This window comes from Panthera onca, chromosome A2, assembly GCF_046562875.1.
Source record: "Panthera onca isolate mPanOnc1 chromosome A2, mPanOnc1 haplotype 2, whole genome shotgun sequence".
Taxonomy (NCBI): Eukaryota; Metazoa; Chordata; class Mammalia; order Carnivora; family Felidae; genus Panthera; species Panthera onca.
In genome coordinates this window covers 126,282,765-126,296,963 of record NC_138340.1, presented here as the reverse complement: position 1 = coordinate 126,296,963, position 14,199 = coordinate 126,282,765, and the positions used below count along the sequence as shown (strand labels likewise).

At 47.7% G+C, this 14,199-nt stretch overlaps 1 protein-coding gene across 7 annotated transcripts in view; it reads right to left on the bottom strand.

The window, feature by feature from the left end:
• The window catches only part of EEPD1 (endonuclease/exonuclease/phosphatase family domain containing 1), a 240,787-nt gene that overhangs the window by 135,483 nt on the left and 91,105 nt on the right, over positions 1–14,199 (bottom strand). For 4 of the 7 annotated variants that reach the window (XR_014137313.1, XR_014137312.1, XR_013553043.2 and 1 more), the window contains exons 1-2: positions 13,432–13,927; positions 11,899–12,966 (exon numbers count right to left, since the gene is read on the bottom strand). Coding sequence is in view for 4 of the 7 variants with exons in the window: in XM_078440571.2 (XP_078296697.1) it covers positions 11,899–12,776 (878 nt within the window). In the remaining 3 variants the exon portion in view is untranslated. Of the gene's footprint in view, positions 1–11,898; positions 12,967–13,431; positions 13,928–14,199 lie in introns of those variants that run through there. The other 3 variants (XM_078440574.2, XM_078440579.2, XM_078440577.2) reach the window with 1 other exon arrangement.

Genomic DNA, 14,199 nt, shown 5'->3' with positions numbered 1-14,199 from the left:
CATATATACCCAAGGGAAATTAAAACACAGGCCCACATGAAAACTTGCACATGAATATTCACAGCATTATTCATAATGGCCAAAAAGCAGAAACAACCCACTGTCCATCAGCTACAACTGCATAAAGAAAATGTGGTGTATCCGCATAATGGAATATTATTCGGCCATTAAAAAAAAGAAATATACATGCTACAACATGGATGAACCTTGAAACATGCTAATAAGTAAAAGAAGCCAGACACAAAAGGCCACATATTATATAATCCCATTTATATAACCTATCCAGAATAGGAAATCCAAAGATACGGAAAGTAGCTGGCTGGTTACCAGGGGCTGAGGGAGGGAGGGGAGTGACTGCTAATGCGTCACTAATACGGAGTTTTCTTCGGGGGTGGTGAAAATGTTCTAGTATAGTGGTAAGGGTTGAACAACTTTGTGAATATACCAAAAAGCCACTGAATTGTACACTTCAGAAGGCTAAATTGTATGGCATGTAAATTACATCTCATTTAAAAAAAAAATCCAGCACGCCAAAGTCCCACATTCCTGACTTCACCAGATGACAGAATGGGATGATTTCCTCAATACCAGCTGGGACCCACTCCGGGGAGTACCCTCCGATTAAACTTGTCTCTTCATGCTTTCTAGATATAAAAAGTCTAGGAAATCTCCAAGTTTATGGACTCTCTGCCTGTGAATATGAAAGACGTTGGGCTCTGAGCAATTCTTCCTGGCTTTGAATTTCTGCTCCATTTGACCTTAAGCAAGTTTACTTAAATTCCTTAAGATACGTTTCCTTATATGTAAGATGGGGACACTCTACCTACCTCACTGGGATGGTGTGAAGGTAAAAGGCTTAGCAATCACACTTGGGGCAAAGTAAATAGGTCAATAAATGTCAGGGGTGGCCAACTTTGTTGGTGGGTGGCCAACAACAGAATGGCCACTTTGGAGGGAGACATGAGCCAGGGGAGTCCTCAGCTGCAGCGCTTAACAACACAAGCCAAGGAGAGCTGAACTTGAGTTGGCTTCATGGTGGTCCCTCTGAATCTCACCTTTCCTCAACAATTCTAAAGGGCGCTACATTCTAAGGGGTAAACTCACGGGCCAAGGGCAAACAAGGAACTCGGCAAAGTGGAGCTGCTGCCTCGGTAGGGTGGGTAAAGGGTTTCAGGTCACTGCTACGTTTCAGGAGAAAACCAAGCATTGGCAAGTTGCAAAGAGAGAAAGATCACAGCTCATAGGAGCTGATCCATGCTGACTGTGGCTGGCAAGAAAGCCATCTCTCTAATCGAGCAGACTGTCATCGGGAAACTCTAATACAATGATCTCTAGCATTTAAATGGTTAAACAACTACCTTGAATCATCATCTCTCCAGGAAAAACCCAGAGGTGCGGGTTCCTCACAAATAGCCAAGAAGGAATCCCTGGGCAATATATCTTATCATTGTGTTGTAACATCATTGTGTTGTAATAGGCTGAATTGTGTCTCCACAAGTCATACGCTGAAATGCTAACGCCCAGCACCTCAGAATGTGACTGTATTTAGAAGCAGGGTCTTTAAAGAAGTAATTAAGATAAAAGAGGCCCATTAACGTGGGCCCAATCCAATATGGCTGGCATCCTTATAAGAAGAGGAAATTTGGACACACACAGGTACGGAGGGATGACCCTTTGAGACACAGTCAGAAGATGGTGTCATCTACAAACTAAAGAGAAAGACCTCAGGGGGTAAGTAAAAACCTGCCAACACCTTGATTTTGGACTTACAACCTCCCGAATAGGGAGAAAGTAAATTTCAGTTGTTTAGGCCACCCAGTCTGTGGTAGTTTGTTAGGACAGCCCTCGCAAACCAATACACATAGGAACAACCACTTTTTCTTACCCATAGGAACAACCACTTTTTCTTCTCGGAATTGAAGGGCACATTTGGCAGAAATGGTGATCACTTTCCCTCTCTGTGGAAACAGCCTCAGGATTGGAAGAGATCATCGTGATTTAGAAGAAATGTATACATTTAAATGGATAACCTTTACCTATTCAACCAATCAATAAAAACACTACAGCTGCTTTGATGAATGCAAACACTGCATTTGAAATCGGGGGTTATGGGTGATCTTGTCATCACCTCTCACTCTCCATCCAATTTATTTCTCTTTTTTTCCTGAAGATCTATCTATCTGTGAATCAGGCAGTACCCCATCTAGCAAGTAGAGGGGAGTTCCCATCACCTAGTTTATTTCTATACCTTGTTTTGGTAGATCAGTGACAAGAAATGCCTGATTTTCAAAGATTTGATAAACGGTTGAGAATGGCTTACATTTTGAACAACCATCTCACAATCTCAGAAGCTCTTCAATTAAATTTAGTCAAGAGTTTAAAAGACAGAAGCAACTTCTAAGTTGAAGTTCTAACGATACCTAACAACTACTTGCATTTTTATTAGAAATGTCGGAAGCATTAACAGTAACATAATTGAAGATTACAAGTCAACCCCAAACAGTCTTGCCTGGCGTTTAACTGAGGTCAGCACGTGGGTACAGCAAGACAACGGTCTCTTACACAGGTTCACATGTATGGACATGTATTTAACTTTATAAGGTACTTTTTTTTTTTTTTTTTTACTTTATAAGATACTTTATCTAGTCCAGTCCATTTGCTTAAATCTCTCCCAGCTTGCTGTTATTCATGAATTTCATAAGTAGCCCATCTATGTCACAGAAGAAAATGCTGACTAGTACAGGTCTTAAGTCAAAAAAAAAAGAAGCTCATTACTTCTTCACCTCTTTTATTTCTAAAAGTTGCAAGAGAGTTTTGGGGGGTGTGGGAGTTTGGGGATGATGAGCCCTTGACCTTATAAACTAGTAACAATTTTTGAGTCCATCTTCTAGAGAAAAGAATAGTGGGTCAGTAACAACCTGTAGTCACTGCCAGAGATCTGCAATATACATACAGTGCAAATATTGTCTCTAGGCTACATAAATAATATACCTTGGGCCCAGGTGCCCAGATACCAGTATTTTTTAAAACAGCACAGGTATTCTCCTAACCAACTTCTACTCGAGGGGACCCACCAGACTATCCTTAGTCCCTTTGGAAAACATGCCAAGGGACGGATGCCCATGGCACATGGAGTACTCCTGGCTAGATCAACTGTGCATCATGTGTTTACCCAGGGTCAGCTGTATCCGTCCCCAGATTGTTTATGTCAGCTGTATGTGTTACTGTGGTCTTCTAAAATGTGACATCAACTGATGACACAGGGGTGTAAGCAGAAAGAGAAGTGGTTTCTAAGAAAACTAAGACAAATGCTTGGGAAGCTTGCATAAGAGCAAGTCATTTAAAGAAACTGTTGTCATAATAGGTGTGGGCAAGACAACTGTTAAAGACTGAAAAGTCATAAAAATACAGTATCCTGCACTCAGATTGCTTTGCAAATATCCTTGCTCCACTCTGAAGAAACAAATATAAGAGACACACGCAGGTATCATTATAGATCAGCATATTTATGAAAGATCATGACCTAGGGAATTCAAACCAAGTTGGTGAAGGAGAACGTCTAGTCTAGGATGCAGGCAGGCAGGCTAGGGCAATGAATGAAATACAGGTACATGGAAAAGCATTAGTGAACTCAGACTCGTTTTTATCATTAAACTTTAGAGTCTAATTTCTTGGGTTATAATCCAAGCTCTACCACTTAAAAGCTGTATGATCTTGGAAAAAATCACTCAGCTTCTCTGAATCACCTCTCTGTATCTGTACAAGAGGGCTAGTGATGATACCCATTTGTGACCTCAGTCCCAGGAGTCGTCAGCGTTAGTTATCATTGTTTCTGTTCTTGGTACAATGACCACTACCACATGGACACTAAGTACAGCCATCACTGGGTGATGGGAGAGACATGCAGTATTTTGCTGTTTTTTAAAAACAAAAAACAACGAGTCTTCAAATTAAAAACAACGGGGAACCACTTTGCAAAGAACTGACCGGTAACGTGACACAGTGACCTGACATTGCAGAGGCTGCCTCCCAAGCACAGAAGGTCAGCGCCCTGAGTCTACTGGCAGAAGAGTCCACGGCCTAATGCCACTCATGGTACTTCGAGGTCACTAAAATGCTTACTTTTTCGCCACTTAATTAAAAGAATACTGCAAAAAATTTTAAGTCAGACTAGATTTGCTCAGTGAAAATATATTCTGAAGTTATATTTTTTTAACAGAGTATTGGATCAGTATTTTTAAAAACAACAGTCCAAAAACAAAACAAAACAAAACAACCCACAACAATCCATCCGATGAGATCTCCTGCTTTAAAAGACATCGTGAGGGCGCCTGGGTGGCTCAGTCAGTTAAGTGTCCCACTTCGACTCAGGTCACGATCTTGCAGTGCACGAGTTCGAGCCCTGCATTGGAGCTCAGAGCTTGAAGCCTGCTTCGGATTCCGTGTGTCCCTATCTCTCTGCTCCTCCCCGCGCTCACTCGCTCTCTCTCTCAAAAATAAATAAACATAAAAATTTTTTTTTGAGAAGGCACTGTGTTTTTTTAGCACAGGCTGAGAAAGATAAAGTACAGATTTCACTCACTGACTTCTGGGTGAGCAAACAGGATTCAGATCCCTGGAACGTGATAAAACCACACTCAAAATGCACACAGCCTTCAATGCGGCAACAATATTCTCTTGGCTGAACCACTGTGTTTCAGGAGTTTATGGTGGCCTCTAGATAAAACCATTGAAGGCCCAACTTAACAGCTTAATCAGGTAATGGCTGAGCCAAAATAGAATTCCCAGGAAACAGGGCTGCTGGAAACAAATGACAAAGCAACACAGGCAGGGATCTGTGCTCAGTAAAGAAAGCCCAGGGTTTCTCTACCCAGGAGTTTGGTGGAAGAATTCAAGCCTTGTCTTTAAAATGAAATGTTTACTCTGAGCATACCTTCCCAGGGTTCCTATCTGGCTGTTTGACAGCTGTCAATCCAAATATTACAATAAGAGCTGTTGTCCAGACCACACCTATGTACAGTCACAGGCAACAGAGTCAGGGAGCTTCCGAGCCTCCTAAGTATTTGTTGAGGACCATGTGCCTGAAAGCAGAGCAGGGCATCTTTGTGGCATCTGTGGGATGTTTCGATGCTGGCAGTCACTGGTGTGAAATTTCCACTCAACTGTTCATCCCTGCACTCAGACCGGGTGTCTGTGATGAGCACATCAAATTTGAATGAAACACATCATTTTGTTATTGGCAGAGACCGTTATTAAGGAATTCTGAGATAAAATCTTTTTGTAAAGTAGGGGAATTTTGAGATAAAAATAACACGCTGCAAATAACACATACCTCAATACGATTCTCTGCTGTGAGGCACCGTTCATGGAAACCTGCTGTGTTCCCCGCCTGAATATTTCAGATTACAAGCCTGGGCAGTGAGCCAGCCTGGACCCCTGAGTGTCAGGAACTGTTGGGGGGGGGAGGGGCTGCTGACTTTCACCCTGAGGGCCATGACGCTCTTACACCTCAGATCCCACCCTCCTCTCAACCACCCTCCCTCCCAACCACCTGCCTTGGTTCTATCCCCTCATCTTTCCTCTCTACTGAGGACTTCACATACCTCCAGAGCCCAGCAGACAGGTACCAGATCCCTGTGATTAAGTTTCACCTCCTCCCTTCTAGAACATGGCACCCTGGTAAGTGCCAGTGAATGCATCCCCTTGTAAGACTGTGAGGGTAGGCTTGATGACAGGGTAGGCTCTCCCTGTGTCCCCAACCCAACTGGGGAAGAGACAAGGAGTAGGTGCTCAATCAATATTGAATTAAACTCATTTAAATGTCTCTTAATACAAATAGCTACCCAAAACCCGCCAAATATGCCCTTGTTACATGTATAATTGATAGTAAAAAGAAAGTGGCCCCATTAGACACCTGGTCTGAACAGAGGACAGACCACAAGATCTCTTCCTCTATCCACTATGGACTGAGACCCGCCTTGTCCAGAAGGAGCACTGTGTACCTGTCCAGAGTGAGGCAAGAATAGAGGGGAGGGGTGAGGCCGGCAAGTTGCATCATGTCAACACAACATAGAGGTGTGTGAGCTAGCCCGGGATTCCTCACCTCTGAGCCTGTTTTCTAGGGATCCACATGGTTAATCCCCACAACATCTTGAATACACGCAAGGCTTTCCAGTCTTTGCCACTAAAGGATGCTCTCATCTCCACCCCACTCTCCCTTCTCCCACTCACTATCCTCTGTAGCCTTTCTTCTGAAATCTAACTTTCTCAATCTGTACCCACTACCCACCTTCCAGGACCTGCTCCAAGTGCCTCCCCCAACCCCAGCAGCTAGAACAGGCTGGTAACAGGTTAAGTCACCAACCTCTGCTTCTAATCTTCTGTGGCCTCCTCCTGGGAAAATAAGAGCCCTGGAGGCCCCACCCATCTGGCCCTGCCTCCCCCTGCACCCCCAGCCACCCACTGCTCCCAGAACTCTGGTTTCTGTCTGGAGCAAGCATTCTCAGGGCCTTTGCACTTGCTGGTCCCTCTAGGGGAGTACCCTTTCGCCCAACTTTTCCTATGCCTCCTTCTCATCCATCAGCTTTAGCTGAGGGCTTCCTTGACCCCCATCCACCTCAGCAGGCTTCTCTTCAACTGGCCACCATCCTCCTCAGCATTTACCACTATCTGTAATTATCTATTATGCATTGACTTGTCCATTTCCCCACCTTACATGGAAGCTCCATGAGAGCAGGGACCGTGTCTTGTTATTAGGAGTCGGACACAGAACCTAGTACCCTGGTAAGAGCTCAAAAAATATCTGCCGAATGAACAGATAAGAAAGGAATGAATATCCCTTGGGAGAAGCAATACTATCAAGCCTCCAAAATCAGATCCCAAATGGGCCCATCTTTCTTGGAAGATAAACTAACATCTTCCCCTTTGGTGAAATAAAGTCTGCATGGTGCACACACCAGGATTTCCCTTCATTCACACTATCTTCTCTTATTAATACACAGCAGTCTTGTTACTGACCACCTTTCCCTCTGGAAACCACCCAGAGCTCGTTGGCTCACAAAACCGGAACTCTACCTTGGAGTTGAGCCAAGGTCACAGACTCAGAGTTGAGGGGCCGGGTGGAGAGGCCCTGACGCCCTCCGGATTGCTCTACCTCTGGCCATAAGCCCTGTCCTTCAGAGGAACAAAAACAGGAAGGGAGCAGAGGCCTCGGGAGGTTTGACATGGTCCTAGGAGTCTAGGTGAAGCCCTGATGCCTGGCCAGCCTAAGACCCAAGACGGAGAGGAAAAAGCAGGTGTGCCAGGGGTCAGTGAAAGGACATGGTGTTTGGGAAGAGACACTCACACTCCCCACTCGAAAATCAGACAAACGCCTGGCTTCAAATCCTGACTCCGATCAACATTTCTGAAGGCCACACAGACGCTATTTAATCTCTCTGAGCCTCGCTTTCCATAGTCAAAACAGTTCTCCTAATTTCTACTGCAAGAGAACTGCTGGGCATTTCGCCCCAGACGTTATGTCCGGCTGCATCTCCCCACCCTTCAATCTCCCAGGATCAGCCCATTATTCATACAGGAAAAACATAACCAGAAATCAATCACAGTCAGTCACTTTCCCCCCAAAATCTGGGTTTCTCAGACTATTCTGAGGCTGAGCCGCACAAGCTGATTCACATTTACTTAACTGTGTTAAATAATAGGCCAGGCTGATTCCTGGATTTAGCATATGCATGTACACAGCAGCTACTCCATACATATTTTTCAATGAATGAATCAAATGACAAGACGGCTTGTGTCTATATTGATCTCACTAATCAAGTCAGATCAACTAAAATCCCATTTCTCACAATCAGTACATGTTGCCAGGCACTAATTCACCTTGTGCTTGGATACTGCAGACAGACATGTAGCAAGAAAACAGACTAAGACCATTATAAGGCCGAAGACTTTGACATGTTCCTTTCTGATAGAGGCCATGGGGAGAACGTGCAAGTGGGATATTTTCTTAATGTTTATTTCTTTTTTGACAGAGAGAGAGAGAGAGACAGAGACAGAGAGAGGGCATGCATGTGTGCACAAGTGGGGGAGGGGCAAAGAGACAGAGGGAGACTCAGAATCCAAAGCAGGCTCCAGGCTCTGAGCTGTCAGCCCAGAGCCTGACGTGGGGCTCAAACCCCCAGACCGTGAGATCATGACCTGAGCTGAAGTCAGACACTCAAACACATGAGCCACCCAGGCACCCCAGTGTGCAGTGGGATATTAAATCTCTTTATTTATTAATTAATTTTTTTTTTGGAGATTACCAAAGTCAGCGCCTCCAGGGCTTATACTTTCACAAACCAAAGGGACTTTTCAAAATAGGACAACTACTCAGCAAAAACCAAAAATTAAAAATTAATCTTCATTCCATATGTGGACTGCCACCAGATTTTGTAAGGATGTTCAGCAGAAGTATTCCTCTTTCTGCCTTGCTCCATAAACACTGAACAAGGGAAAACATTGCCCAAGACTGAGATTTGGCAAAGGAATCTGATGAAACCCATCTGTTCTGTGCCATAGGGTGATGTCCCTGAAGGCTACTGGTGACTGGATGATTATCTAGTTTTTGACTGTCCTACCTCAGTTTCCTGCAAAACACGGTTTCTTATTACTCACACATTCTTGTCCACCCAGCAGTAGCATCTCAAGGCAAAAAGGGACTCTAACTCTTTAGGGTCCCACACAGGTACCCTTTGGCCTAAGAAAACACACCTGCTAAAGCAAACCCACAGAAAGGAAAATGAAGAGCCAGCTAGTTATTCCCTTTGCAAAAGAAGTATTTTTTTCTTTTCTTATGTTTTTTCAAGGGTTCTTTTTTTTTTTTTCTTTCATTAGCTACATTTAACAGATGGAAAAACTGAGGCTTGGAAAGGTTAAAGAATGTCACCAATTTTACACCAAAAAAGGTTTTTTAAAAGGAGCCATGGGTTTTTTAAATGCCCTTACAATGGACTTATTTTCTTAAATGTGACTAGCACACAAATCAGCAAGTGCCCGTGATTGGGCAGAGGGCGGGATGCCTGAACAAGAGGTAGGATCAACATGGCTTGCTTACAAAACACAGCACGCTTGCAAAGAGCACGGGACTGAAGTCAGAAGGTCTGGGTCCTAGTCCCAGCCAAGTCACTAATGAGCTACGGGATGGAGGCAAGTCATTTAACTTCTTTGGTTTTAGTTTCCTCACACAGAGATGGAGAATCATTGCTAAAAGCAAGCATTACCTACATCCAAGGTTAATGGGGAAATGAAATGAATATGGAAGCATTAGACACTATGAAGACATAGCCAGAATACTTGTGTTATATATATGTATGTATATATGTGTATATACATATATATACATACACACACACACACACACACACACGTGTGAAAATAAGAATCACCTAGAAAATCTCCTGCATCCATTCTTGCCCACACTAAATGTATTTCCTCTTGCTAATGAAGGGATCAATTGGATGGTGAGAGATTTCTGTGAATCAGGATGAACACACAGCCCTTGGAGAATGTGCACTGCTGTTCTGAGGACATGTGAGCCACTCTGGAACAGCCAGCCATCTTTTGGTACCCTAGGACAGCCACACAGGCAAATGGATCCACTCCAGCTCTACAGGGGATCAAGCCCTAAGCCTATTACTATATGTTTACCAGATGCTAATAAGGTGGTATGAGTGCCGAGAACGCTCTGAACACATTGTGAACATGCAAAAGAAACCAAGACACAGGACGACACCGGGCCAGATGTGAGATATGTGACGAGGACCTAGGTCACCGCCCTGGCTACTTCTACACCCTACTAGGTCTGGGTAAGCTCTAGCACTCTCACTTGAGGACAACAATTAAATGTCTTCAACAAACCATCATCCTTCTAGGACAAACCCTAACCCCATGCTGGATTCGACTTGCTAGCGCTTTCCCTGGCTGACCCAGGTCCACACTGCAGAGCAGAGCCCTCTCTGAGGCCAGCTGTCCCCTGCTCTCTCTCCCATTTCCTAGCCTTCACATTCACCTGTTCTAAAAACGGAATAAGCCCTTTAACTCTGGCCAGAAAGAACATCGTACGCTGGACAACTATAGGGATGATCAGAACAATCCAAGAAAACATAATACCTGGAAGGCTCTGCATGGATTCACTGGCCTTGTCAGAAAAGCCAGTAAGGGGGAGGTGGTGCTTTACAGACTAAACCAGGGGGCAGCTGATCACCCAGCACATAGTACAATGGGACTCAAACTTCAGTGAGCATCGAAACCACCAGGAGGATGCGTGAACACACAGAAACCCAGAGTTTCTGAGTCAGTAGCTGACGCTGATGCTGGTCCAGACAGCACACTTTAAAAACCACTGTCACAGTAAATGGACAAGAGCTGCCCGATCTGTCACTCCCCCTGGGCAATTTCAGATCTTGATTCATCCCCCCAAATTGAGCCTTAAGAAAACTGAGGATAAGAATTAAACAGCCATCCGTCCTTTACCCTCCCTTCCCCTTTCCCATACATGCACCCAAGTTGCTATGGATGAAGAGAAACAACTATCAAGCCATTCCTGATAAATATCACCCAGCATCAAGTCCAGTTCTCACCTGTGAACAAGATGATTTTGCAAAAGGAGTGAGTTACAGTGCAAAACAGAGGACACAGCAGCGCAGGCAGAGTGCTGGGGAGCTCTCTTGGTCCAGTTCTCTGACCTGGTGCGTGATCCCTCCGTCCTGTGATTGGAGTGTGCCACGGGGACAGTGCCAGGGAAACGGTGTGACCTGGTTTTCTCCTCACTCATTTATCCTGATGCTCTGCCACAATGCACTGTGATTGCCCGCTGAGAACTCACTTCGCGTCACTAAACTGCTGCCACTGAACTGTCAGGCTCACCAACAATCCAGTGCAAAGGAAAGTAGCTAGTGGCCACAGACACACTACATGTATGTCTGGTGCGTGGCAGGGCGTAATCCCTCAAGACCAGGACCAGAGGATTTCTGGCCAAGAAGAGACCATTAAAAATATTTCTTTCCTTCCCCAAGCTGATTACATTATACACCACACTGTTTTACTAACAGCAGGAGTTACTGCTACAATAATATTGTTTTGTTTTACGGGGGGTTAATGGAAGCTCCTACAGAAAGCAGTGTTGTGAATAATGTAAACACGCTGTGATAAGAGCCCATCCTACAAGTCTCTTCTCCTGTGGTTCAAAATGGGAAAATCTGGCCAATAGTCACCACATGTCAGCCTGACCTTTCCTGGCTATGGGACAGGAGAGGTTACATACATTTGAGGTTGCAGTTGTGGGCCTGAACACCAACTTCAGGCTAAATAAGGAAAAAGAATGAGGAGTGATTCATTCACAGCATTTTGGTGAATATATAGAGTGTATGTGTTTGCAAATACCTGGCCTTTAAGTTGATTTTGTGCACACAAATAGGCATATTTGGTGAAAAAAAGTGACTTTGTGTCTCATTTTTAAAAAAATCCCAACTAGCTCTTTCTCATATGCAAAACTGTGCAACGCTTCCCAGGTTCTGAGTGTCTGATCTGGTGTAAACCCCATGAAGTCCTCTAAGTCCAACAACATTTTCCAGAACAATAACACCAACACAATCTCCACTTACCCCAAAATTATGAATCGATCTCAGATACGCCAGGTTTAAGACATGGGCCACAAGCCCAGATAGCTGTATTCAGAAAATTCTGGAGCAGGAGAGAGAGCTCAGCTGCAGGTGACAATGTTGGCTGGGGCCTCAAGAACACTGATTAAATAATCTTGCCCTCTCCCTACCCCCCAAAAGTCCACTCATTTGCATGTACAGATGAGGCCACGCAAGAACTGTCTTCACACCCCACCCCCTCCATGGTTCCTGTCCTCACCTGTTTTCCAGAAGTGTCATGCACACCACTTCTCGCACCCCGGGGTTGTTGGCCTTCTCCACTGAGCAGCCCTGCAAGTTCCAGGTGGCCAGCCTCAGCACCGGCCGCCCATCCCTTGTGCCTCCAAAGGCCTCCACGGAAGGACGAGTGGAGATAATCTGGGTGGGCCCCCCTGGCGGGAGGTCCAGGTCCTCACTCTGCAGGCTCAGCGAGGTTGGGCTGGGGTGAGGCTTGGCGGTGAAGGTCAGGCCCCCATTGGTGTGGGTAGAGGGGGGCCTGGACCGCTCCGCGAACACCTGGTGCCGGATCCTGTCGAGGAAGGCGGCGTTGATACCGCCCATCCTCACCAGGTCCTCAACGCTGCGGAAGGGCCCATGCTCGCGGCGGTAGTCCACGATGCTCACAGCCATCTTCTCCGTGAGGCCTCGTATGCTCATGAGCTGAGCAGGGGTGGCCGTGTTGATGTTGACCCGTGGGGTGAGGGGCACAGTGGTGGCGAGGTGGTGAGGCTGCTGCTCGGCCAGCAGGTCCCGCCGCAGGGAACTGGGAGAGTGCTGCGCGGAGCTGCCCTTGCTGCTCACGCAGATCTCAAACTTGACCTGCTCCAGTTTGGTGGCACCCACGCCGCTGACCAGCGCCAGGTCCTCCACCTTTTTGAAGCCACCAATGTACTCGCGGTACTCCACGATGCTGCGTGCCACCGCACGCGTCACACCAGGCAGGGTCATCAGCTCCTCCTCTGTGGCCGTGTTGATGTTGAGCCGCTCCTGATTCACCAGGATGTTGCTGAAGTTGCAGGCCGCGCTGAACTTGCGGCTATGGGATAGATCCGAGGGGTCCCGCGGTATGGAGCGGTGGCAGCCCAGGGTGCTCCCCATGCCGGCCAGGGTCAGTGGCCCAGGGAGGCCTCACCACCGCAGAAGAACTCTCTGGCTAGGGAGGAAGCCCAACAAACCTTACAGGCACAGAAGGAGGGAAGGTGCACGATGCAGGGAATGAAACGGTTACCAAAGACAAACACTAAATCTCCATGCCCAGGGTGTCCAAAAGTACCTTTCACTTGGCCACCTGGAAAACAAATTAATAAACACACAAATCGATTGGATCAGTTAATCAGTTTGCATTAGCATTCCCTACCTAGAGCAGGAGTTCTTAACCAGGAGTCTCAGGCTAATGGCTGTCCGTGAACCCCTGAACACATAGCGAGGCTGGCCCGTATGGATTTCCCTCTGAAGAGGTCTGGTTTTTATCACATTCGGGTCCAAAAAGGCTATGAGCTTCTTCTCTTGGAAAGAGACCTATCCTCATCAGCCCACACCTCTGATCCCTGCCTCTACTCACCTCTCACCACCATCCCCCCTTAGGTCGCCCCTACCAGGGCTCGGGCAGCAGAGAGGGCGTATCTCCCACGCCCACCCCGCCGCCGGACATTCAGCACCACCTGCAACTTGGGAATCCCGTCCTCACTAGTATAGGCACCAAGAAGGGGTTTACGGACCCCCACCAGACCCGCCGCAAGTCCCCGCGCCCCACCTCTCCGCTGCTCCCCCGGGGCGTCCTTCCACCTGCGGCTCGGAAGCCTGAGCTCAACCCGGGACTGCGCGGGCCCCCTGCCTCCAGTTCTGGTGCCCGCGCAGGTGTGGGTCAGCGGCTGGGCCGCCTCGAGCCGCGCGTCCCGGCTCTTTCTGCGGGAGAAACTCTTAGAGTCGCTCTCCCAGAGCCAGCAAGAGCTGCAGGGCTGCGCGGAGGCGGCAGCGGCGGTGAAATCCGGCCGGCGAGGCTGCACCAGGACTTGCGGCGTCGCCGCAGTTGCGTTGATGGAAGCAAAAAGTCCTGCGCCCGACTCGGACGCGGGATCCGCCAGGACCGCGTCGGTGCCGAGTACCAAAGCCACGGCTCCAGTTCGCCGTCCGTGTCAAAGCCAAAGTCCTGGCGGCTCGGCCCGCGCCTCCGCCGGCACCACGGCCACGCCTCCCCCAGCGCGGCAACTCCTCCGGGGACTCCAGAGGGAACGTGGAGGCGGGGCCGAGCGCCAGACCAGAGCCCGGGAGAGCGGAACCAGAGAGCGTTGGGGCGGGGCCCTGGAGTGCGGGGGGCGGGGCCACGGAGCGCGGGGGCGGGGCCAGAACGCGAGAGGGTGGAGTGCGGGGCCGGCAAATCTGAGAGGCGGGGCCCTGCTGCGCGGGGGGAGGGCCCCGAGCGCGTGGGCGTGGAGATGGAATGCGGGAACGCAGGGGCGGGGCCATGGCGGAAGGGGGCGGGCCACGGAGGCGCGGAGGCGGGATTTAGGAACTAAATGGG